General features: G+C 38.4%; 1 protein-coding gene across 2 annotated transcripts; it reads right to left on the bottom strand.

The window, feature by feature from the left end:
• Positions 1 to 644: 644 nt before the first annotated feature.
• On the bottom strand, positions 645 to 22,679 carry LOC144666148 (endoplasmic reticulum transmembrane helix translocase-like). Of its 2 annotated transcripts, XR_013573128.1 has the most exons (30): positions 22,391 to 22,679; positions 21,983 to 22,072; positions 21,186 to 21,379; positions 20,187 to 20,358; positions 19,265 to 19,321; positions 18,420 to 18,489; positions 17,889 to 17,998; positions 17,201 to 17,330; positions 16,524 to 16,579; positions 15,964 to 16,090; positions 15,329 to 15,466; positions 14,376 to 14,496; positions 13,145 to 13,299; positions 12,520 to 12,695; positions 11,855 to 11,965; positions 11,368 to 11,493; positions 10,637 to 10,751; positions 10,408 to 10,520; positions 9,627 to 9,725; positions 9,428 to 9,524; positions 8,742 to 8,833; positions 8,240 to 8,395; positions 8,007 to 8,124; positions 7,208 to 7,343; positions 6,879 to 6,939; positions 4,592 to 4,734; positions 2,711 to 2,822; positions 2,170 to 2,313; positions 924 to 1,120; positions 645 to 892 (listed from the first exon to the last, which is right to left on the bottom strand). XR_013573128.1 is itself a non-coding variant. In XM_078527514.1 (29 exons), the coding sequence occupies exons 1-29, from the start codon at positions 22,646 to 22,648 to the stop codon at positions 1,013 to 1,015; spliced, it is 3,585 nt and encodes a 1,194-aa protein (XP_078383640.1). In that variant the 5' UTR covers positions 22,649 to 22,679; the 3' UTR covers positions 645 to 1,012. The 2 variants fall into 2 exon arrangements, 1 of the variants encoding a protein (XP_078383640.1); XM_078527514.1 differs by having other exon boundaries at positions 645 to 1,120.
• Between the last annotated feature and the right edge of the window lie 13 nt (positions 22,680 to 22,692).

Here is a 22,692-nt window from a genome sequence, read left to right as displayed (position 1 = left end):
CTCTAAACAGAACTATGATTTTTAGAGCATAACTCAACAAATGACAGTATGAATAACGATGTGGGGGATGACAATCGGTAGATAACAGCACAGCCAGACTAGAAAACGTGAACCTTTAAACGTTTCCAAGTTTTCTCAGATTGCTTTGTTATTCCACAAAACATGGAAAGCGTTTAAAAGGAACTAGGTCACGGAAGCGCATCGTGCAAAATTTAACCTAAATTTTTCAAGTTTGTCTTGTGTAATTTGTTTATCGTCATTTCTGTTCTTTTCTCTTATGACTCAGTTATTACAAGCATACCGCAGCAAAATACTGTGACACAGTCCCTTTAATCACCTTTTTAAGAATATACCAAAAACAGTGGACAATCTTGGTGAGGAGCTGCCTTCTTGATGCGCGGTGGGGGATGTATATGATGATCATTCTTTTTGAGCAAACAGGCCGAATAATAAAAAGCCTCTCCTCCCCCCCCCCCCCACACTTTGACTCAACTGGATACAAAGCTGCAATAAAATCGAGGAAATATTTTTTTGCATTTGTAACAATTTGAAGAAATTCCCGCTGTCAGACCTGGTTAAGCGAGAAGTTCATATCTGTCCAAGTTCGAAAAATACAACAAATAGGACACTACTCGTGAATTAGCTTTTACGAATGGCAAGCGTCGTAAGCAAGTTTATTCTACATTTTTTTTGTTTACAGATAACAATTTGTTCTTTATTTGTTGTCTTCTTGTTTGAAGGCAAGTTTTGTATTCCATAATTTATACTTTGCTTGACATTTTAATAGAGTTACACCTAACCCGCCCGAGTTTTCAAAGCAGTCTTTTGTAGACCATATTATCCTCCTCCTGCTTCTTCGGCTAACCTTCGGCTTGTCTCGGGACGTCATCGTGTGGTCTTCGGAACCAATCGGTAATTGTCCTACCTCTCTACTTGCGTGTCGCACAATGGAATGATGTCCGGCTGAAGGAAATGAATTATTTTTTCGATGAACAGTTCTCCTCTGCTCGTGTCAATGCTGTCGCAGCTTAGCACTGCCAAGCAAAAAGTCTAATATTCTGTCCAGGACAAAGACCACCACAAAATCCGCCAGAAGGACTTGCATGAATGTTTCGCGGAACTAAAAGAAGATGTGAGAAAACAGGGGAATTAGTTTCTAAAGAAACTGTTGTACTGCGCTGAAAGGGGAACATGAAAACAAGTTTGGTAACAAAGTATGCCGGGGTAACACTTCTACTCCCAAAGGTTGTTCACACCTTTAGCTCCAAAGAGTTCCAGAGAACAATTTTAACAAATTGTCTTAAATATACAGTTGGGAAAGAGAAAAACAAAGAACGCCACAAAAAGTGCTGTTCAACAGCTTTCCTTTGAATGGTCACACACTAGGGTACCATCCACAGACTTACAAGAACCACCTTGTACATAACAACCTACAGCACTACATGAAAGTACTGTTCAGTACCCTATATCTGAAAGATGACACGAGGTCTCGTTTACTGCCTTAGTGTAAGAAACACAGTGTTTACAGGCTGTAACAATCAGCAGTTACGTATGACTTGGTTGGTTGCCCCGTCAACTATATAACTAAAAGAAAGCTGATTTCCACAGGGCGCGTAAGGCTACAATAAGAAGATGCTTGCTGATACAAAATTTTCAATGAAAGTACTGCTCAATAGCTTTCATTTAAATGGTCACAGACTTGGGTTTCACCCACAGACTTAGAAGTTAGAACCACCTTATGTAGCATAACAAACAGCACCAGATGAAAATACTACCTTATAGCTTTTATTTAAATGGTCACACACTTGGGTTTCATCCAAGAAGAATGTAGAATATAGAAACACTTATGTAGCGTAATAAGCAGTACCACATGAACGTACTACCCAATAGCTTTAATTTGAATGGTCACACACTTCGGTTTCATCGGTAGACTGAAAGGTTGAAATCACCTTATATATCATAACGAACACTACCACATGGAAGTTCTTCTCAATAGCTTTTATTTAATTGTCAAACTTTTTAAGTCTCATTCACAGAATTAACTTTTTCAACAAGGTTTTACCCCCGAATCAGATGATGGGTTCACGCACAGATTTAAAAAAACTTTTACCCAAACAGATCGTCCTTAGAACCATTGTTATTTTAAAAATACTATGAAGTAAGTTTTACCTTTGGAGGAAAGGGTACAATTTCAAACTGCTGATTAATTTCAGGAACAGAACCAGTAATCATGCACAGGACGAATCCACCAGACGCCATCAGACTGTACAGCAAGGCCTTGTTATCAAGCAAGCTCTCCATGAACGGGTGACCCTGTGGAATGTAACAAAAGAAACACATAAACACGACATAAATCAGTAATGAAAATTAACCCACAAGCTTACGATAAAAGGCGACGTATCACTGCCACTTAACTAAGTTTATGATTCACTTTGACACATTTTTGGCGAATTTCTGACGGTTTTGTTTGGTTTACCACCATATGATATCACGCGGAAAATCTAACACTTTCCCTAACCCCACTGACACCTGGCCGAATCCGCCACGAGGCAATCCACGAATGGTTTAGTGACGGCTCACAGCCCGATCCCCCTGGCTAGTTGCAATATCGGCACCGTTTGTGAACTACAGCGTTCTCGTGTTCTCCTGTAATCCTCACGCAAAAAAGAAGAAAATAAACTGATTGGTTATCAACCATTTTGCCGTATACCTTGTAGTTGATAGCAAACGTAGCCAGTTGCATAGCGATGGAGACAATATACACAGTACTGTTCAAAATGGTGGGCTGAAACTTGGCGTCCAAGTCTACATGTTTAGATTCCCTGCAAAAAAACACAAACAAAACGTTTTGTTCAAAAGTTGAGAGCTTAGAGGGTTTTGTAATGTTAGTCGCCAATCGAAAAAATACTGAAAAAACAACAAAACAAACAAGCAAATAACAACAAAGAAATTGCGCATCTTGTCAAAACTCAACGCAAGACGTGCAACTGGCGCCAAGCGCGGGAAAACGTGTAACCGGTGCCAAGCGCGGGAAAACGCGCATACGCCGAGTCACGAAAAGCATTTTTAATAGAGAAATCGGCAAACAATTTCTTTCGACAGTTAAACAAAAATAACAGATAAAGCAATCGTAAGTTCATAGAAAAAAATCATAAACAAAATTGGATTATAGGAGCCCTAGACAGAGCCAAAAACATCTCCACAAATCTTGACCGCGATATAAAAGAAATAAAGACCACCTTCTCAAATGCTGGTTACCCCAAGAAATTTGTATCCCGCACCATACGAATCCAAAGCCTTTTTAAGCCTGGTTTTCACTAGCGACAAACACCGCAAGCACAAGCACAAGGATAACCGCTCTTATTTCACCGAAAATACTGCTTCAAGGCAAGCAAAAGCACAAGCGTATTGTATTTTGATGCTTTTGCTTTTGCCTTTGCTTGCCGCAAGCACAAGCACAAGGGTCAAAATTTGTCCTTTTAGCGTGATTCCGCTTGTGCTTGCGTCGCTGGTGAAAACCAGGCTTTAGTCTCAAGGACATAAACCTTCACAAGTCCCACGTCATCTACGAAGGAGAATGTTCATGCGGAGAAAACTATGTAGGTGAAACAATGCGAAATCTTGAAGTGCGAATAACTGAACATTCGAACATCTGCCACACCTCGGAACCAGCACGTCACCTTTTGGAAAACCCAAGCCACTCATTCCAGTGGAAAGTCCTTTGCTCGGCAAGATCGTACTTTAAGAGAAAGATCACCGAGGGACTAATTATCCAACAAAGGAGCCCAACTTTGAACAAACAAGTCAATTGCTATGTTGCGCAGTTGTTCCCTTCGGGAATAACTTGATACAAGAATATAAATGATAAGAACCGACGTTTCGGTGCATCTTGCGCCATAACCAAGGTTACATAAATAGAAGATATTACATGGTTGTGCGGAGATATGAAATTTATCTTCTAGTGTTTAAATCGATATCTCACGAGTGAGCGCAGCGAACGAGTGGGATATCGATTTAAACACGAGAAGATAAATTTCATATTTCCAAGCAACCATGTAATGTATTCTGTTTATTATATAAACCTACTAATTACGATGTTTTTGACGATTATCCGAAGATTGCCGACCATTTTCCGAAGATTTGCAAAATGTTGTCCGAAGGTCGTACGAATGTTTCCGAACATTTTCCGAAAAATTTCCTAAGATATCCGAAGATTGCCGAGGAAGATCCGAAGATGTTTTGTCTTAATATCGATTTACTTTGGCTCATTCAGCATTGAAACAGGGCAAACTTGTCAGAAAATGTTTCGAAATCGATATCTTCACATTTACGTGTGAAGATATGATTTTTTCGTGCGAAAGATTTCCTGGTATTTCACTGATGTTTATATTATAATTAGTGATAAAAAGCGGTTGTGACAAGGCTAAGTAACTTGAGTAAAAAAACGATGTAAATCACGGAAGGCTTTTATATGTAACCCTGATGATGACAACAAGTCAAAACGTTCGGTTTCTTTTTAAATTTTATAACTTTTTAGCCTTATATATAATATTTTTAGAGCATCCAGTACATATACAAAGATATTACTCACATGCTAGGGGTGAGTCGTTTTGCTTGTTGTACCATGAAAACGAGGGCCCAGAAGTGAACAGCAAACTGAGACAGTACTGTTACTATAGTGAAAATGTTGAATATATTTGGCAATGGACGGCGCTTGGAGAGAGTCGGAAGAGGCTGAAAGAAACAAAACAGAAAGTCACGTAAATTCAACTACATACTGAAACTAGCAAAGGATAATTTAAGAAGCGCTAAGCTGAGTGCATGACCACTTTTTGCGTTCGACGAAGGAGAGCGCGAGCCTAATTCTGTTTTGCGTCCTGTGTCTTTTGAGTTGGTAGGCCTGTGCACTGTTATGCGGAATGAATCGAGCCGTAATGCGCGCGCAGGTGTATGGACTCCAAATTGGCCGCCCCGGTTGATTTTTGCAGGGGCAAGTCTCGGCCGCGAAACTGGTGCGACGATATTTTAGTCTCGTTTTCGCATTGAATCGTCCCTTTTGTCGTCTTTGGTCGCTGTTCTGCACGCGTGCTTTACGAATTCGCTAGAACATTTCGTTTGGTCGCTAGATTGTGTACTTAGTAAAACTGTTTACTTTCGTTGTCGTACAAGAATCGCCTCTTCTGTCGTCTTTGGTTGCTGAACTGCGACCAAACCTGACCGTTGCTTGTGGTGAAATAGCAAATGTTCTGAGTTGTATAGCTCAGCGGCCATTGTGCCACTTGATCATGGCTTGTGATCAAATAACAAACTTTCCGAGTTATGTAGCTCGGCGGCTGTTGAGCCACTTGATCATTACTTGTGATCAGAACACAGCGTTATCGAGTGATGAGGCTCGCATTTGCGTTAAACATTTGCACGACGACATCAGAGCAGATGAAGCGATCGAATACAACCGAACCATTGTTCAGTCAGATGAAGCGATCGAATACAACCGAACCATTGTTCAGTCGAGTAAATGCGGCAGCGGAAGCATTCTTTTGTATAACGTGATCAAATCCCGTCGTGCACAGAGTTCTGTCCAGACTTCGATAAATGATACCCACAATAATTATGATAGTAAGCTTATAAAGAGATATGAACGAGATGTCCGTGTTGTAGCTGGAAAGAATGGCGATAGGAGTTGTTCTGTTGCTATGATCTCTACAAATGCTGAGAAATCTCAGGCTGTGAAAAAAAGCAAAAAGCAACAGGAAACGAGACAGAACCATCTCGAATTTCTGTTCGTAGAGTTACTAAATTGCTTAGAAGAAAGAAATACAGAAGTAGACTTAAAAAACTACTGAAACATAATTTCCCAAGCTCCTCACTTATTAGAAATTTTTGTAGCAATTACAAGTAAAGGTTTATTTTGTGTAACTCTGAACATTTTTACAGTAAATATGTTTTTTTTATAAACAAACAGAAAGAGAAAAAAAAGATACAAGTATTGCACTGGTAAACAGAAAGAGTTATCAATTGACATGCTTCAAACAAAGTCTGACTTCAGTCACAATTGCGCTTTTGGTCATATTTTCCAAAGTTCAAATGCTTCCTGCAAATGAAAGCTGTAATTTGTCTTGGGTATCTCTTAATGAGAGACTTTCATTAATAAGTTTAATGCCTTATGATGTTGGTGGGAGTGGAGACTGTTTTTTTAGGTCAGTTTCACACCAACTGTATGGAACTGCAGAGTTGCATTTTCAAATTCGTGCTGCTGGTATTAGGCACTTGAATAATCATCCGGAATTTTATGTTGAGAGCGTTTCTGACAATAGTTGGCAAGACTACATTCAGCAAATGTCAACACCAGGAACTGGGTGTGACAATGTAATTATCCAGGCAGTAAGTATTTTTAGTTGAAAGCAAATTCTGCAATATTAATTCATACTTCAATATATTGCTGTTTCAAGTTAAAAGTGCTTTCTATAGAATTCACATGTTGCTGTTTCAAATATAAAATAATGTTGTCTGTAACCTTAAAGGAACAGTGCCACAGCTGAGTTTAAGTTTGAACTTTGAACTGTGTCGTTACTTTCATACTTGTGTGTTACACATAACACACATTCAAAGGCAAGCAATTGTCATTCATTCTTGGAATTAATAAAGTTATTGTTCACAGTTTATTCGCCATCAATGTTGTTAAATTATTCTTACAAACATTTTACCTTCCTCTTTTGTCCCATCATCAACAAATTGTACAAGAAAAAGGGGAAATCTCAGTCAACACCAAAAACTACCCCTCCTTTCAAGCCTTACTCGAACGCATTCCCCTAATCGCTGATTACTACTAGTCTAATACATTTACGTTTTTTTTACAAATTTCTGTTTCCTTGTCTCACCTTAGAACGAGAAATAAACAAGAAGCAGCCAGCCAATAAAACGCCTTGTAATGTAGCTTGTCTGCAAAAGAAGTGCAAGACCGCAGATCAGACAAATGAAACTTAACAATATCACGCCTTACACTTCCACTCCTTAGAGTGGTAACGATCCAAACTCTCATCAAAAAGTTAGTGCAAAGTCAGGTATGGAGACCATAAGAATATAACATTTGATCAATAAAGAAAACATTGCATGAACTACCTGATCTACAATCAAGTTCTCCCAATTAATCTTAGTTAAATAATAGAGGCCTGTAAGGAGAATCTGTATGTAAAGAAGGTGAACTCACCCGTCACTGAACTTGATTCCATCTAAATACAACACACTTTGACTGTAAGCGAGTATGAGCGCGTTTAACGCAAGAATCTTGAACATCTGCAGAGTGGTGACCAGTGTACAGCGACCCTGCTTTACGATGTGGCAAACTGAAAAGACATTAATTGGAACACAAAATGTATGATACGTAAGTCTGCTATGCATCAATGCTATTCTTGGCTTAAGGACTTCCATACATCAAGGTCCAAAGACGTTTTGTTTTTAAAGCAAGGTTTAGTCTAAAAGAAATACCAACGGGTCAATTCCCACTGCTTCCACCAAAATCATTAGAAGTTTTCTATATTTTGGTTGGGGGGAAGTGTTAACCTGAGACCACTCTCTTATCCCAGTTATCTGGAACGATCAATGTAGCCTGTATTTAGCCGAAACAGGAAAACAATTTAGACGTACGCACAAAGGATTAGCATTGGGGGAGCAGGGATGGCGCAGTGGTGAGAGCGCTCACTTCTTACCAAAGTGGCCCGGGTTCCGCTCCCAGCCCTCGTACGTGGGTTGAGTTTGTTGTTAATTCTTGTCCTTGCTCCGAGGGTTTTTTTTTTTTTTTTTTTTTTTTTTTTGGGGGGGGGGGCGGGGGTTCTCCGGTTTTCCGCCCTCCACAAAAAACCGACTGTTCTAAATTCCAATTGGATCGAGAATTCGAGGGCCGCATAGGGTTTGTCAGTCGAAAGACCCCCGATTTATTTATTTGATTTATTAACTCCCAGACACCCAGAAAGTTTGTTGTTCTACTTGACAGATCGCTGTTTACTTACCAGCCATGACAGAGGATAGCTTGGAGGTGAAAGGCGACGCTATTGACGCATCACCCAACCGAACAACTTGAGGTTGATCTACTTCGTCTATTTGTTTCAACATCTCCTGGATCTTTTTCTAAAAACAAAACAAACAGAAAGCGTACGGATAGAACTGCGTTGAGCGATCACGCTTCTGAAAAAAACAACACTGTTTTTCAGGATCAGGATCATGACAAAACATTGCAGCTCACCTGCTGTTCGTGTTTCAAGGTGGAGGCAGTGTCGTCCCCCCTGGCCACAGCACGCATCTTAGCTGCTCGTGAAGCTCCTTTGGCAGGTGCAGGGGGGAGATGTCCTCTTGAAACTATCTTAATTGAATCGCTTTTACTTTTTTCTTCTGATTGATGCTGCATAAAAGAAAAACAAATACAGCTCGTTGCTGTTATTATATTGAAACATAGTATAAATAACTTAATGCTAAAAAGGTTTTTTACATTATGAAGAGACTTTTGTAAATGGCGAGAGAAAGGTTAAACGTCTTCTGGAGTCCATTACTCCTGACGTCTCTCATCACGTGGTCATTTTCATCTCCCGCTCGAGACAGACGCATGGGTCTGGAGCCGAAACATTCCATACTGATGACGTAGCAGATAAAACGTTTCTGATTGTTTGTCAACCTGGTTGCAGGTTTTCGTCGATGTGTTTTAATCGTGGAAGTTGAAACATGCACTGAAGAAGGAATTGTGCTCTCACCGATGAAGAGGGTTTATCTTCTTTGGATTTCGGAGCACTTTTCTTGCCGTGTTCAGGAAGTTTCTCTGGAGCACCAGCAAGCAGGGCCACACCTGATAACAGTGCAAACAAGTAGAAATCACTGATCTATTACAACAGACTAGTGTTTTTTCATCAATCTTATCTATAATCGGGAATTTTAGATTTGATCTACAGGCAGGTTATTTGATGGTTTTTTTTTTTGCGTCACGAGTAGCTTGTTCTAGACTCTCATATTAGTGTTGGAAGCGAAAAAGACGATACGTCAAGCAACGGCAAAAAATGAGAGGATAAACTCGTTTATTTTTCTCATTTCACTTTAAGGGCGGGCTTCATCTCGAGTACCTGATCTGATGAAGGGATGGACCATTGTTTTCCTGTGGGGGGGGGGGGGTATGAAAATTTGAAAACAATTGTTTGCAGGGCATAAAAAAGGCAAAATAAATTGCTCGCAAACACGATATAAATAAAAATATAGTTTGCATATCAAATAAAAAAATAAGTTTCCAGAGGCATCCCAAAACCCTAAAGTAAAAAAACCAAGCACCTCTCCGAGACGAGGATGCTGATGATGCATATAAGTTAAAAAAAAGTTTGCAGAGGCGAATTTTTCATACCCCTCTCCAGAAAAATAATGGTCTGTCCGTTATGACGTCACAAAATCTTACCACAGTGCGCATGCTTGAGTGCTCCTACATCATTAGTCCCGTCACCGCACATTAACGTCACAAAACCTTTGCTCTTGAGTTTGGTTATAACCAATTCCTGCACAAGAGAAATACATAACGTTTCCAAGACTGATATACTTTTATTTACCGACTTCACAGAACAAATATCACTCAGTATATACCAAGTTATTGACGGTACCTTTTGTTTAGGAGCCACTCGTGCGAACACTTGCACGTTTTGAACTATGGAGTGGAAGAACTTTGCTAATTTCTCAGTCGACTGTAGGTAGGAAAATGCCTGCAGATAAATCAACAAAAGCGATAATGTTTAGTGTTATAGATTTTAGTTCAGAAAACACATACCGTATAGCGAGCAACTTATGCGCTTCACTGAAACAGAAGCAATGAGTACATTTAAGAAGAAAGGGGTGGAGGGAGAAAAAAATAGACTGAATTAACATCACTAAGCAGAGAAGAACAAGTAACGCCTTGGCCAAAGCGAGTGGCAAGTCAACGCAAGTTTTGGAACAACCTCTGTACAGTAGCAGTCCACCGGACATGCAGGGTGACTCGAATGTACACAAGTCGCAAAACGAAAGATCCGATCTGACCAGATAAGTGATCATTAGTCCCATAAACGAGACCAAACCAAAGTAAACAACTTAACAAACTTCTGTGGTTTTGCGTCCGTGGGCGGCCAAACGTTGCAAAATTTGAATCGCCTTCAGGGTGCAAAGCAAATGGATTTTCAAGCTTTCCTTAATCGGGCAAGTTGGAACCACTGTGTGCTAACCCAAAGGCAATCCTTAGTGGCCTTACTACTTTTGTTAACTAAAAGAAAAAATGTTTAGTTATTGGCCAGCGGGGAGGAGGGAAAGAAGACAGCCCGAGAGAAAAACCAGCCCCGGGCTAGGAAAGACTTTCCGAACGCAGCAACGCGGACGAAATTTAGCGTGAACGAAGTGTACTAAGTAAATTACCTCTCCTGTGACACACAAGTCAAATTTGGAAGTCAGCTCTTTGATGCCGCCAGAGGGAATGATGGGAAGACTGAAGGAGTGATCCACTGGCTGCCAGTGCCACTCACTTTCTACTGCAGAGAGGAGCATGGAAAAAAAAAACAATCAGAGTTAACTAAAACCTAAACAACACAAATGTTTTTTTGGAACAAAAAAAATTAAGCAAGAGTTGTCTAGAAGTTACATGTACCATGATCATTGGTGCTTTCAGGAGGTGTCAAAACCACAATTTCACGTCTGGTGAGCCGAAGCTCGCGAGCCACGTGACATGCAGTCAGCGGGTTATCCCCAGTAATCATGGTCAGCTGTTTGGAGAAAAAACAAACAATAACATTAGTGTACTCTTTCAGAACTACTCTTCATGTTGAATCAGATGTAAGGTTAAAAAGAACTGCTTTTTCAAAAGCGTCTTATTAATCTAAGGATGTTAACTTTTGTAATTTTCCATGGTCTTCTGAAATAAGTAGACAAGCCAGTAACTCAGGCGTCTAATTCTTCAAGTAATGTTTATCAAGTCCTGTTGCTGGGTGTTGCTCAAAAATTGAAATCAATGAGATTATGCTGGAACTTCTCTCTAAATTTACGGATTTATGGAATAAAAATATTTTTAACTCCACTCAATTAACGTTACCTTTAGCGCCTACTGGCGAGAGGATACGAGATGAATTGACGTTTCAAAATTAATAACATTACTGCAAAATGTTTGCAAAATTTTCAAAGAATTCGAACTTCACTTTACTTGAAAAGAAGGCTTAAGTTACGTTTTCAATTTTGTCCATATTATAATTTCCATCCTACCCATCGTTCGTCTTTTTCACTTCCTTACGAGTTTTCATGCTATTTGCTAAGTAATGTTCTACAAAATCAAAGTCATATTGTTGTACGCATCCTTAGAACTGAACTTAAACTAGTGATCCTTACATGATGTGATGATTCCTGGATCTGTTTGATGGCTGCTTTAGAGTCGCTCTTCAGTGGACACGCTATTACAACGAATCCCGCAAACTGTAGATCACATTCACACTCTTCACGCTTCAAGTCACGGATCTGTCACGGAAAAGAAAGCGATCAGTCATCTACACTGGAGCTATTTAGGCAAGTCACGCAATCTCTTTTGCAGAAAAGATTTCCTGACGGCCTACAACTGTAAGTATTGGAGGCAAGAAGTACCCTTTGTTGGTAAATTCGCCTTCAAGTATCCAAAATGGACAAGCAATTATGACAACACCGAGAACATCAAATCTGATGCAGAAAGCTTCTTGGTAACAACAGATCAACGAATTCTCGTTCTCAACTTGAGATAGTTTTCCATACTTGTACTTATACATGTGTGACTCAAAATCATAAGAGAGATTTTAAAGTTCCTTTCACAATGAAGCGTGACAACAACACATGAACAAGTTCACACCTCTTTAGCCGCCACTTCTCCAATCTTCTTGAAACCCAGCGCCAAAACTCTAGCTCCTTGGCAAGTCATCCTGTGGTAGATAGCGTCATAGTTTTTGGGAACGGTTTTGTACTGAAATTAAAATGGCAACAGAAGTTAGTATATATTAAACCGAAATTATAGCATTGCAATAATTACTTAAATTTCTGAGCCTGAGTGAATTGGAATGGGCAACTTTTCGCTTGGCAATGGCTTTCATGATTCCAACAATCCCTCATACAGCTTACGTGAGCTCAGTGGTCTACCAGTTAGTACGTTAGACGCTGATGTAACACACTTTAAGGTCTGGCTCAGCCCTTGTGTCTGACATGTAGGCCTCTTTTTCCATACAGATGCATAAATGGGTCCTGGTATACTGTTGATGCAAGCTGTTTCAATGCTCCGTTGGAGTATTTTATCTACCTTATCCAGGGTTAGTAGCAGATCAAGCAAATTATTCCTGCCTGCTAAAAGCCTCAGAAATCGCACAGACAGTAGATCGTTGAGTATTCCCTCATTTTTCTCAGGGACAGTCGAGTGGGCAAGTACCTGAGCGTGCGAGAAAATTACTTCGCACCGTACCGTTGGGCGTATGTTGATTTCTAAGAATAAAATAAGTCTCGACTTACAGTATTTCTAACACTCACCATCGATCTGAGCGTTTCAGGAGCTCCTTTTACTGTCACGATATACTCACTGGATGATGACCCGGGATTTTGTAAAGACACAATAGCTGACATTCTCTTTAGAGCGCTGGAGAAATGGTGACGATGCACTATACGCATGGAAACACGCCGGCCTTTGTTTGGCATGACGATATCTCCTGAAATACAAGCAAAAACAACAGCGATGAGTAACCTTTATACACACATGTAACTGAGCTTTTTTTAGTATGTTTATGAAAAAAAAAAAAGAGGGATGCCAAAAGACCCAGGCTCCTTCGTTTTAGAAACCCCTTTGAAATAAAATTATCTATTTAGATAAAGCGATCAGTTAAATACATTCTAGCAAACGAATTTCTTCATAAAAACAAATTTGGGCTGGGATAAGGGCAGAAACAATTTCAGAATGATAAACGAAATATAGGCAAGGAACCTGCGTAACCTTTGACGTGTGAAAACGTGTGTGAACTGGTGAACTGTTCACTTTTAATTCACTTGCTGTACTGTACGTGAGAAATATAATTTTTTCAAGTTTTCAGGGTAGTTCTATTTGCCACAAAGCACTTGTTGCCCCGATTTTAAGCTGGACTGGAGTGAGCTATTTCCTCACCTCTCGTAAGCCTCCAATCCACAGCTTGTAACACTGCCTTTTCAAGAGGGTCACCCACTAAACTGTCATCAAGGAAAGCCAGCGAGTGACATGAAGCAAGCACATGTGCTGTTTCATCAGGAACGTCGCATACAGCACAAACTTCATCATCATCTCTGCACATTATAAAATAACAATATATAGTGAACTTAAGATAAAAGATAAGATAAGAAACTTTATTTAAGTGTCAAAAAACCTTATAGCCTGGAAAATAATACCATACTAATTAGGGGACACTGCTAAAAACTAAAAGCTACACTAATACTAAATATAAATACAATAAAAATATATATAAGTCATATAAAAATGTTATTATAATCTATGATATAGAAAAATGTTTAAATCTTAATTGTTAAAAAAAAGAAAAAAATAATAATAATAATGACTTGACTTGAGAGGTACTATGTGCAGCATAGGATGCATCCCTTACAGCCGTTGTCCATTAAGCGAGTTATATCCCTTTTGCGAATACGGTTTGTAAAAGCCTGCAGTGTCTTGGCTGATCTGTCAGCCGTAGAAAGTTTGCCCCATAGTTTGTAACCAACCCACATTACTGAAACATCAAACTGTGGTATCAGGAAAACATTATGGTGAATTGTGCAAAGAAAAAGGCCCTGGATGTTTCATTTGTTTGCATGTTATAATTACCCACAACCTGCTCCTGTCAGCCCTTGTTATGTTATGTAGCTCAGTCGATAGAGCAATGGTAATCTAATCAAGAAGCAACCCTCAAAGTTAAGACCATTTAAGTCGCCATGGCAACTAAAATTTTGGAGCTGGCGACTAAATTGGAACCAAAGGCGCCAGCCTAATGACTAAATTAAGAAGAAGGATCGAAAGTGCAAGCTCAACTTGGTGATTAAAATTTTTCACTGGCGACCGAATTTGAGCAGTCAGTGGCCACATGGCCATGGAGGGTTGAGAGGTCGTGGATACGAATGCCACCAAGGTAAAAAAAAATTTTCTTTGTCTCACATGGTCCCTTATTCCTTTCTAGGGCCAATGCTTGGATAGAAATTCCTGGGTTACTTTACAGCACCTTAGAGTTAATTCTCTGCTTTCCAATGGCTACACATGCCTCTAAAATTCAAATGAAATGACGCCGCTGATTATCTTGGGTGCATAAGGATACAAGTAATGTTTACAGCTGATTATCTTATTCTACAGTTCACCAAGTAACACAAACACTTACTTGAGACCTGCAACACCTTGTACTATAAGGTTATCACTTGTTAATGTTCCTGTTTTGTCAAAGCAGCATACATCAACTTTACCAGCAAATGGAATTCTAAAAGGCTCCGTGCAGTACACACCTGTGGAAAACAATATCATAGGGTTAGTAGACTACAAAGATCTGAGAGGTACTGTAAAATGCCTGTTATTAGCCCCTTCCTTGTAAACCCTTCTGTTATACACACAACTTCCTAAATATTCATGTTATTTATCCCTTCCCAGATATAAGCCTTTTTTCATTTATTTCCCGTATTAACTTACAGATGTCATCACGGAAAAATAGAAATCAGCAATGACTCAGTTTGCAAAAAGAGTGCATATCATTATGTTCAATCAATGGCTTTCTTCAGGCTTGTTTTCGTTCATTTTACAAAGCACTCATGAAAGATACAAACACCAGTGTGACCGATAAACACTGAAATTGCAGTCAGGAATATTCATAACTCAAATATTTGTCTGTCACTGACTATTATCAAACGTTTTAAACAACGTTTGTTTGAAACTCTTATAAAGACGTTTCGGCCGAGAATCCTCGGCCTTCATCGGTTTTGAAAAAAGCCAACGGCTTACAACGGTTACATTGTGCGCGTGCGAGAGTGTCTCACAGAACACGCGTGACATGGCGAAAACGCGCGATCGCTGCGCGAGACTTTAAATGTCACACTAGCGACTTGTAAATGTCGGGAATGTCAATATTTTCATTTCCCGCGTTCTGGTCCCTTAGAGAATGCCATGCCTCAAGGAGGAGCCTCTTGTGATAGTCCGTCATCCTAGCCACGATGGTTGCCTGGTCGAAATCCATGTTGTGGTTGAATTCGTTCGTGTGTTGGGCCACTTTTGAGTTGCTGTGACCTTTTGATTCTAAAATGAACCTGTTTCTGTTGTTACTGTTGACCTCTTTTGTGACCTTACCCAGTTTCTGTAGAGCCATCAGCGAGGAGTTTACAGCCAGAGACAGTTCAATAGGAAGCTCAGGTGGAACCACTGATGTCAAAATAAGGGTGCACTCCAAGAATAGTTTGTAACGATTTCTCTTGGGATCCTCAGTGCCTAGGAAAGAGAGAAAAGCATCAGTACCTCACTAACATGTAAATCTGTGGAAAAATCATGCATGCTGATTGGAGAACAGTTCAGGACTGCTTTTTAGACAGGGTCTCTTCATATTATTGGAGAGAATTAGATATTAATTTTTTTTTCCTTTATTGCTTGAATTACAAGTACTTTTATAAGCAATCATATAAAATATCTTTACATTTTTTTTAAAGTGGAAGAACTAAAATCCAAATCATAATTCAGTATACTAAAGAAAAAACAGAGGCTACAACAAAGAGATACACCTGAATTTAAAATCAAGAAAAGATATAACTGCAACAGGTACTCATTTTTACATCAACAAATCATAACTAACCCTTTTAAGATCAAAATTTCTCTTACAGAATTGAATTGAGGGTTGACACTGTGCTGTTTTCAATAATGAACCACAATTCCCCCGAAAAAAAAAGCAAAGTGAAACAGTCAAATACACTGATGTCAGGTCTGTCTTTCACCTTTAATCCAAACATATGCTGCCGCAGAAACAGCAAATATCAGCAAAAACAGGATGAAGAGAAAAGTCTCCAGATTGTTGGCTGTGACCCGCTTTACACCAAATAAAATTGTCCTCAACAGCTTTCCCTGTCAGTGAAAGATAAGCATAGTGAGTATAGTGTGAGGCATGGTGGCCTAATGGGGGGGAAAAAAAAACCCCCCACCCCTCCAACCCAACGAGTCAGTGTGCTGGACTCCAAATCAGGCAGTCCTAGGTTCAAGGCAGCACTCATTGGGGTACATGTAATCGTGTTGTGTTTTTGGCAAGACATTTTTCTCAAAGTGCTCCTCTCCATCCAGTGTTATAAACTGGTACCACAGCAAATTAAATGCTGGGGGCCACCCTTGGGTTAAGGCAGTTCTAAGCATCCCACCCTGTACGTTGAATTACTCTTAGTTGCGTTATGTTAGCTCTGAAAGAGTTCCGAAAGAGTGAGTGAAAGTTACACTGATTCCTGAAGATGAATTTTATTATTTTAATTAAAAACTCTTAACTAATGGCCATTAAAGAGCATCCGACCTGTGAGGTATTGAATCCAGTCCTTAAGACATAAGCTACACTTCCATTATCAGGAGCTATAAAGAAAAGCATTCATAGTTATTAGCAACATGTATCTAAATTCAGGAAACTAAAGTGATAGCTAAACAGAGAGCTTCAATAGTCTTGTTAATTTTAGATAGTTAGATTTTTAGCATTATTTTTAGTTCTTGATTGTATTTTATATTAGAGGGCCACTGGTTTTTCAGTTTTTTACTGTTATGTGTTCACCCTCTATAAATAAAGTTGATTATTATTATTATTGTTATGTTCCTTACGTAATGTTTGCTTAAAGTCCTTAGCGCCGGGACCAAACCATGGTCCTGGGGCACTAAAGGGTAGTCAGTTTTTAGCTTGACAACACCCTCCTCAAAATATGCGCTGTACCCAGCAAGGTTATCTTCTGTAGTTCACTGATGCTTATTTGGCCGGGGATTCTGCCAATATAACTCTCTAGTCCCTTTTTGATAGCTCCAAGTGCTCCAATGATAACTGGTATCGTTTCCGTTCTCATGCCCCACATTCGGCCTGTTTATTATTATTATTATTATTATTATTATTATTATTATTATTATTATTATTATTATTATTATTATTATAATTATTATTATTATTATTATCACAGTGAGTTAACAAGTGCTTATTTGTAGTCAAGTTACCTTTCAACCCAGAAGAAGTCTTGAGAGGAGGAGAATGTTGAACAACTTTTGTCCCTCCTGATAACACATGTAATTTACTGTGTTGCTCCAAGTCAAACACTTCATCATCTGGCAAATCCTCAATTGGCTCCTATTTGTAACATTAACAAGCACAGGAGTTATTAACAAACAGCGATTAAAGATGAGAAACATGAAATGTTAATTTGTCATGATCATGGAACAAAGAAAAAATCTGAGTCCTTGACAGGAATCCAAGCCATGGCCTCCCAGATACTGGTTGGACACTCTAACCTAAAAGAGTTGCACATATTCTGTGAATCATAGGTTGGTCCCATATGAAACTTTTCTAACCCGTCTTGATGTAGTTTGCTATGTCTGCTATGTCTAGCCTTAAGATTAACGAGAGATACATTGCTAAAAGCAATTTCGCATACACTAAAAGACTGTAAGAGAAGTGTCACGGAACATATGTTTGAATAGAAAATTATCGCAGAGAAACAAGTGTACAGTCAACTCTCTCTAAAACGGACACCGCCGCGACTAGCTCCAACTGTCTGTTTTAGAGAGGTGTCAGTCCTTTAGGGAGTTTAGTTACACTAAAATGACTGAAAAACGGCAGGGACCACCACCAGGTGTCTGTCTTATGGAGGTGTCTGTCGTACAGAGGTGTCGGTTAAGAGAGCTCTACCTTCATTTGCGGCACAGATTCTCCAGTCAACATGGCCTCATCCACAATGCAGGAGCCTCTCAGTAACACCATATCACATGGAATCAGTACATCAGAATTTTTAGGTCTCCCTGCAAAGAGTTAAAACTAACATGGTCAACATTGTAACCATATGATAAAGGTAAGCTGACACTTTTTTCCTTCCTGCCTTGCTCTGCTGAAATGCATGACTACATATATGAACTTATCAATTATTATGTCATTGCTCTGAGAGGACTTGCCAAGTATATATTTGTACATGGGATGGGGCCTAGTAGGGGGTGGGGGGGGGGGTGGGATGTACACTGTAGGGGAGGGAGGGCGTGGGGGGAGATATCAGGAGGTAAGGATGACAACAAAAAAACCTGGGACGGACTAGAATCTCATTCTAATGGAGTAGCAAAAGTTAAACCAAATATTATTGTTGCTTGAATCAAGTAGGGATAAGCTGGCAAACTTTTACTTTCACTTAATGTAACAACAATAGCAAAATAACATAACAACTTCACTTACCAATAGAACAAATATCTCCTGGAAGAAGTTCAGAGCTCAATATAGGTCTCCATTTTCTATGCCTGTAGACCTGTTGTTTGTTTAAGGTAACAACAATAAGCTTATTTTCAGCCAAGAGCAAAAAAATGACCTCTCCTTCTCTTTTTTTCTCAAAACTTTGGAAACTTTCAATGATTACCATCTTCCTTTTACAAGCACTATAAAATATCTAAATAACAATCCTACTTTCAACGTTTTTTTTTTTTAAAATTTTAAAGTTCATTTTTTCTAGTTTCTCTTTTTTTACGGTCTAACAAATCTTCTTTGGTCACTGGAATTATTTTGGTTTTTATCTATTGTATATTTTCCTTTTTTAATTATTCATTTTCTTAAATATGTTGATATTGTTTAATTGTTGTAAATAGTGTGAAATAATAAAATCTAAATCTCTGAATCTGGGCATATTAAAAAAGTAATTAAAATCACATGTTACGTGTATGTACAGTCATGCTCAAAAGTAAGTTGACATTCTTGACACTATCCTGGAAACTCTATCCTTGCATTTCAAAGTTCGAGTGACTCGAAATTTCAAGAAGCAAGGATCGAGTCTCGAGTCTTGAGACCGAAAACAAGGCAATTTTGAATATGCAGACAAAAAGGCTTTTGAGGAATTAATTAAAAAAAAATAAGAAAAAATTATTAATTCTTAATGTAACCACATTTATATACAAAATAAAATTTAATCACTTTAAGGTTTGCAGATTGTTGTGCAGTGAATTGCACACTGTATTCGGTGACATTCTGAGTAAACATTTCACATTCATGCAGAATTGCTATATAACTGTACATAATTTTCCTCATCTCACCTGTATCAAGTGAGGTTTGCTTCCCATATTCCTTATTTCCTTCATGTTCTTCAATTGCTGAAAACAAGCATCACAACATTCACTTACAAACATAACCACAATAGATATTAAACAATAACCTCCATTTGGCACCAAAATATGCACTGATGCTTAATTGTCTAAGGACATTATCTGTTCCAAGAAGCGAACAGATCAATGCTTGAGGAAAAAAGTGATCTTTGAGGAACAGATAAACATAATGTCCAGGACAAATATCAGTGTATATTTTTGAAGCCAAATAGAGGCTATTGTGCTTATTATCCTTCATATATTTTTACACAAGGCCACTCATTTTGGAAGACCTTTTCTCAAAGCTGTTAAAATTATGTCAAAGTTTTTCTGTCAGGCTTAAAAATATTGTTTGTTTTTTCAAAATGTTTTATTCTATTGAATTCAACAAATGTCTTGGGATGGAAACTAAACATTCACCCCCCCAAACACACACCCCAAAAAACATTTATCAAAAAAAAAAAAAAAAAAAAAAAAAAAAAACACACCATTCTTATTCCTATGTAACCACCTAAATCACAAATTTTGAAAATGGGAGAATATCACTACTAAGAGGCAAGGGGGTAGCTATTAGGAAACATTGAGCCGGCTCATCAACAAGCCCAGCTGGCTTTTCTGGCCTCAGGCAGCTCTAAAAGTTTACCTAAGTAAGTCTTTGTTTTCATGTGAAATTTCAGCCGGTTTAAGTTCTCTTTCAGTCTTTCAAATTAGCCGGCAGCCGGCCCTTAACTACAACCCTGTAGAGGGATGTCATCTGATATTTCCCAGTTTTGGCTGCATCATGTGATGTGTTTAGACCAACCTGTGTGGCACGTAGCATATTTTTTATAATATTATAGTGATATTTTGAAACAGAATGTAATAGTTTATGTACCTGCTGTACAAGAGTGGCTTCAAAAGCCACCAACATGAAAAGAGTAAAGACACTGTAGTACCAGTACTCATCAAGACACCACAAGCCAACACAAAACACTTGGAACACAAAGAAAGGTGCAGTGGCCCTCTCTTTAAACAATTCACCAAACTCAGGCACATCCATCTGAAGCCTAAAATGAGCAGACACATTTGAAAAATTATTGGCACATAAAAATACTTTAATTTTATGAATGTTTTAGGGTGGGAAAGCTAGTCATCTTTCCTCATTCCCAATCAGTTTGGCATTTGAGACAGATGCTCTCTCAAGTTTGCAAACATTAAACCACTAGGAGTGATGGGCCATGGCTGTATTCAAAGACTGTTAACACTTAGGCCATTTTTTTTACTAGATTTTATCTTGTATTCTTTACATATATCATATGATAATAAAATAATCTAATAACATATTATAATAGTAATAATCGTTTCAAAAACAAAATTCTCGATATTGATATATTGGTTGGTTCCTTTTGTGACATAATTGACGCACAATCACGTGTCTGAGTGTCCAATTACAGGTATCCAATTTGAGCAACTTTAAATTGAATACCAACATTTGTATGTCATTTGTGCATCAATCATGTGCATTTAAATGGCTTTTTTCTTGCTGTTTTTCTACTGTTTGTACAACTGAATGAATTTATCTTCGACTTTTTCACACAAAATTATTGATATGAATAATTAGCAACTGGACCTTGTGTTGTACAATTCAGAGAGTAATCATGCTCATTATTTCAAATTGGCCTTGTGCTGCGCGCTCTGACGATTTTGAAATTACTCTCCTGATTACTCCCTGAATTGTACTCCACTTAGTCCAATTTACTATTACTTATAATAATATATATATATATAATAATAAATTATAATACCAGTAGTAATAATAAAAACAACAACTTTATTTTACGAGGATAGCACTTTATAGCAAAACTGATAACAGACAAACAACCAACAAGCTTACTCATTTGATCCATATATTTTCTTGGCTCTTTCAACATCAGCTTCTTCTTGATACCCTTTACAACTGTTGTAATGTTCTATGGTTTCATTGATGGGAAAAGCCACCTGGCAGAATTGTTTCTTTTCTTCACTGTCATAGACATACTTTGTCTTTTGAAAGTTGAACCAAATGACCTCTTTTTGTGTCTCTTTATCCTAAAATATACAAACACTATGTTAGTTTAAGGAACATAACATCTAACTGTAGGAGATCTACAGGTACTCAAAGGGAGTTTGCAGTAGCAGGGGGGAGATAAGGTCTTTTCTTGCTCAAAACTAAGGTAGAAATATTAAACCACTCCAGAGCTTGGTTCGAAACGAAATGGACAACATTAGTTTTAATATTTCTACTCCGAAGTTTTTCAGTAAACCGTTGCCCGCCCCTGCGCCTCCCTCATAAAAACTAAGGTGCTCGATAAAAGGTGGGCTTAAAAAGGGAATGGGAATTCTAGTACCTTTGGGCCTTATTTTTCTTAATAAAAGGAACACTTGAGTCATCGGGGTCTTTCTCTTAGATCTGCCACTGCGGAAAGAAAAACTTATCATTTTTCTCAAATTGGGGTGTTTCTTGATTCACATTTTATTTAAAGATATTGGCACTTAAAGCAAAATCATGTTAATTATTTACTGACAGTCAACAGAAACACAGCTGGAGTCAATTACAGATGGGCTAGTTGAGGAAATAGAAGAGTACTTCTATTCCTGCCCCTACCCTCCCGCCGGCAGGGGCGCTAATTTCCAACCCTGTCCTGTACTCACCTGCTCATGGTGAAGGTTGAGCAGCTCTGGTGAGCCATTATTTGCTGTTGGAACAACTTTTATTACTGTAGCAAGAGTGGGACTATTTTCCTGTAGAACAGAGAAAAACAAACGTTTTTCCTTCTTTAAACTGAGAAATAAAAATTTAAAAAGCACATTATTTAAAGCTACCACTTAAAATTACAGATATTAATTTTATTGGCAGAAAAAAAATATTTTGGGGCTGATCACGAAATTTATGAAATTATTAATTAAAGAAGCTTTCAAAATTAGTTTTTTTTTTCTTTAAAAAAAAAATTTGCGTTGAAGTTTACTATCTTAAAAATGTTAACGATTTTTTAAACTATTGTCCACAAAGTACACATTCAAAATACAAAGATTATATTGATTAATTAGAGTTACTCTCACCGCTGAACAAGTGAAGAGGCATCGCACGTGAACCGACCAGTGACAAAAAAGACAAGAGAGAATCTGCAATATTCCCACTACTGCTAACGCAATCAGACCCGCTTCAAAATAATCTGTGACGCCGTATACCACCGTCCAGAAGTAAAGCCAAGTTAAATATATCGGTATAAATGGTCCTAAGTAAAAATGAAGTAAAAGTGGCCTAATCCTATACAATTTTACATACTCTAATTCATCGTTCAGTGATTCGGCGGCCATATTGAAATCCAACAATAACCTCAATATACGCATGCTTGTCAAAT

The sequence above is a fragment of the Oculina patagonica genome, chromosome 1 (genome assembly GCF_052425735.1).
Source record: "Oculina patagonica isolate OP01 chromosome 1, crgOcupat, whole genome shotgun sequence".
NCBI lineage: Eukaryota > Metazoa > Cnidaria > Anthozoa > Scleractinia > Oculinidae > Oculina > Oculina patagonica.
Note: the sequence above shows the minus strand (reverse complement) of the source record. Positions and strands in the feature narration are given on the sequence as shown.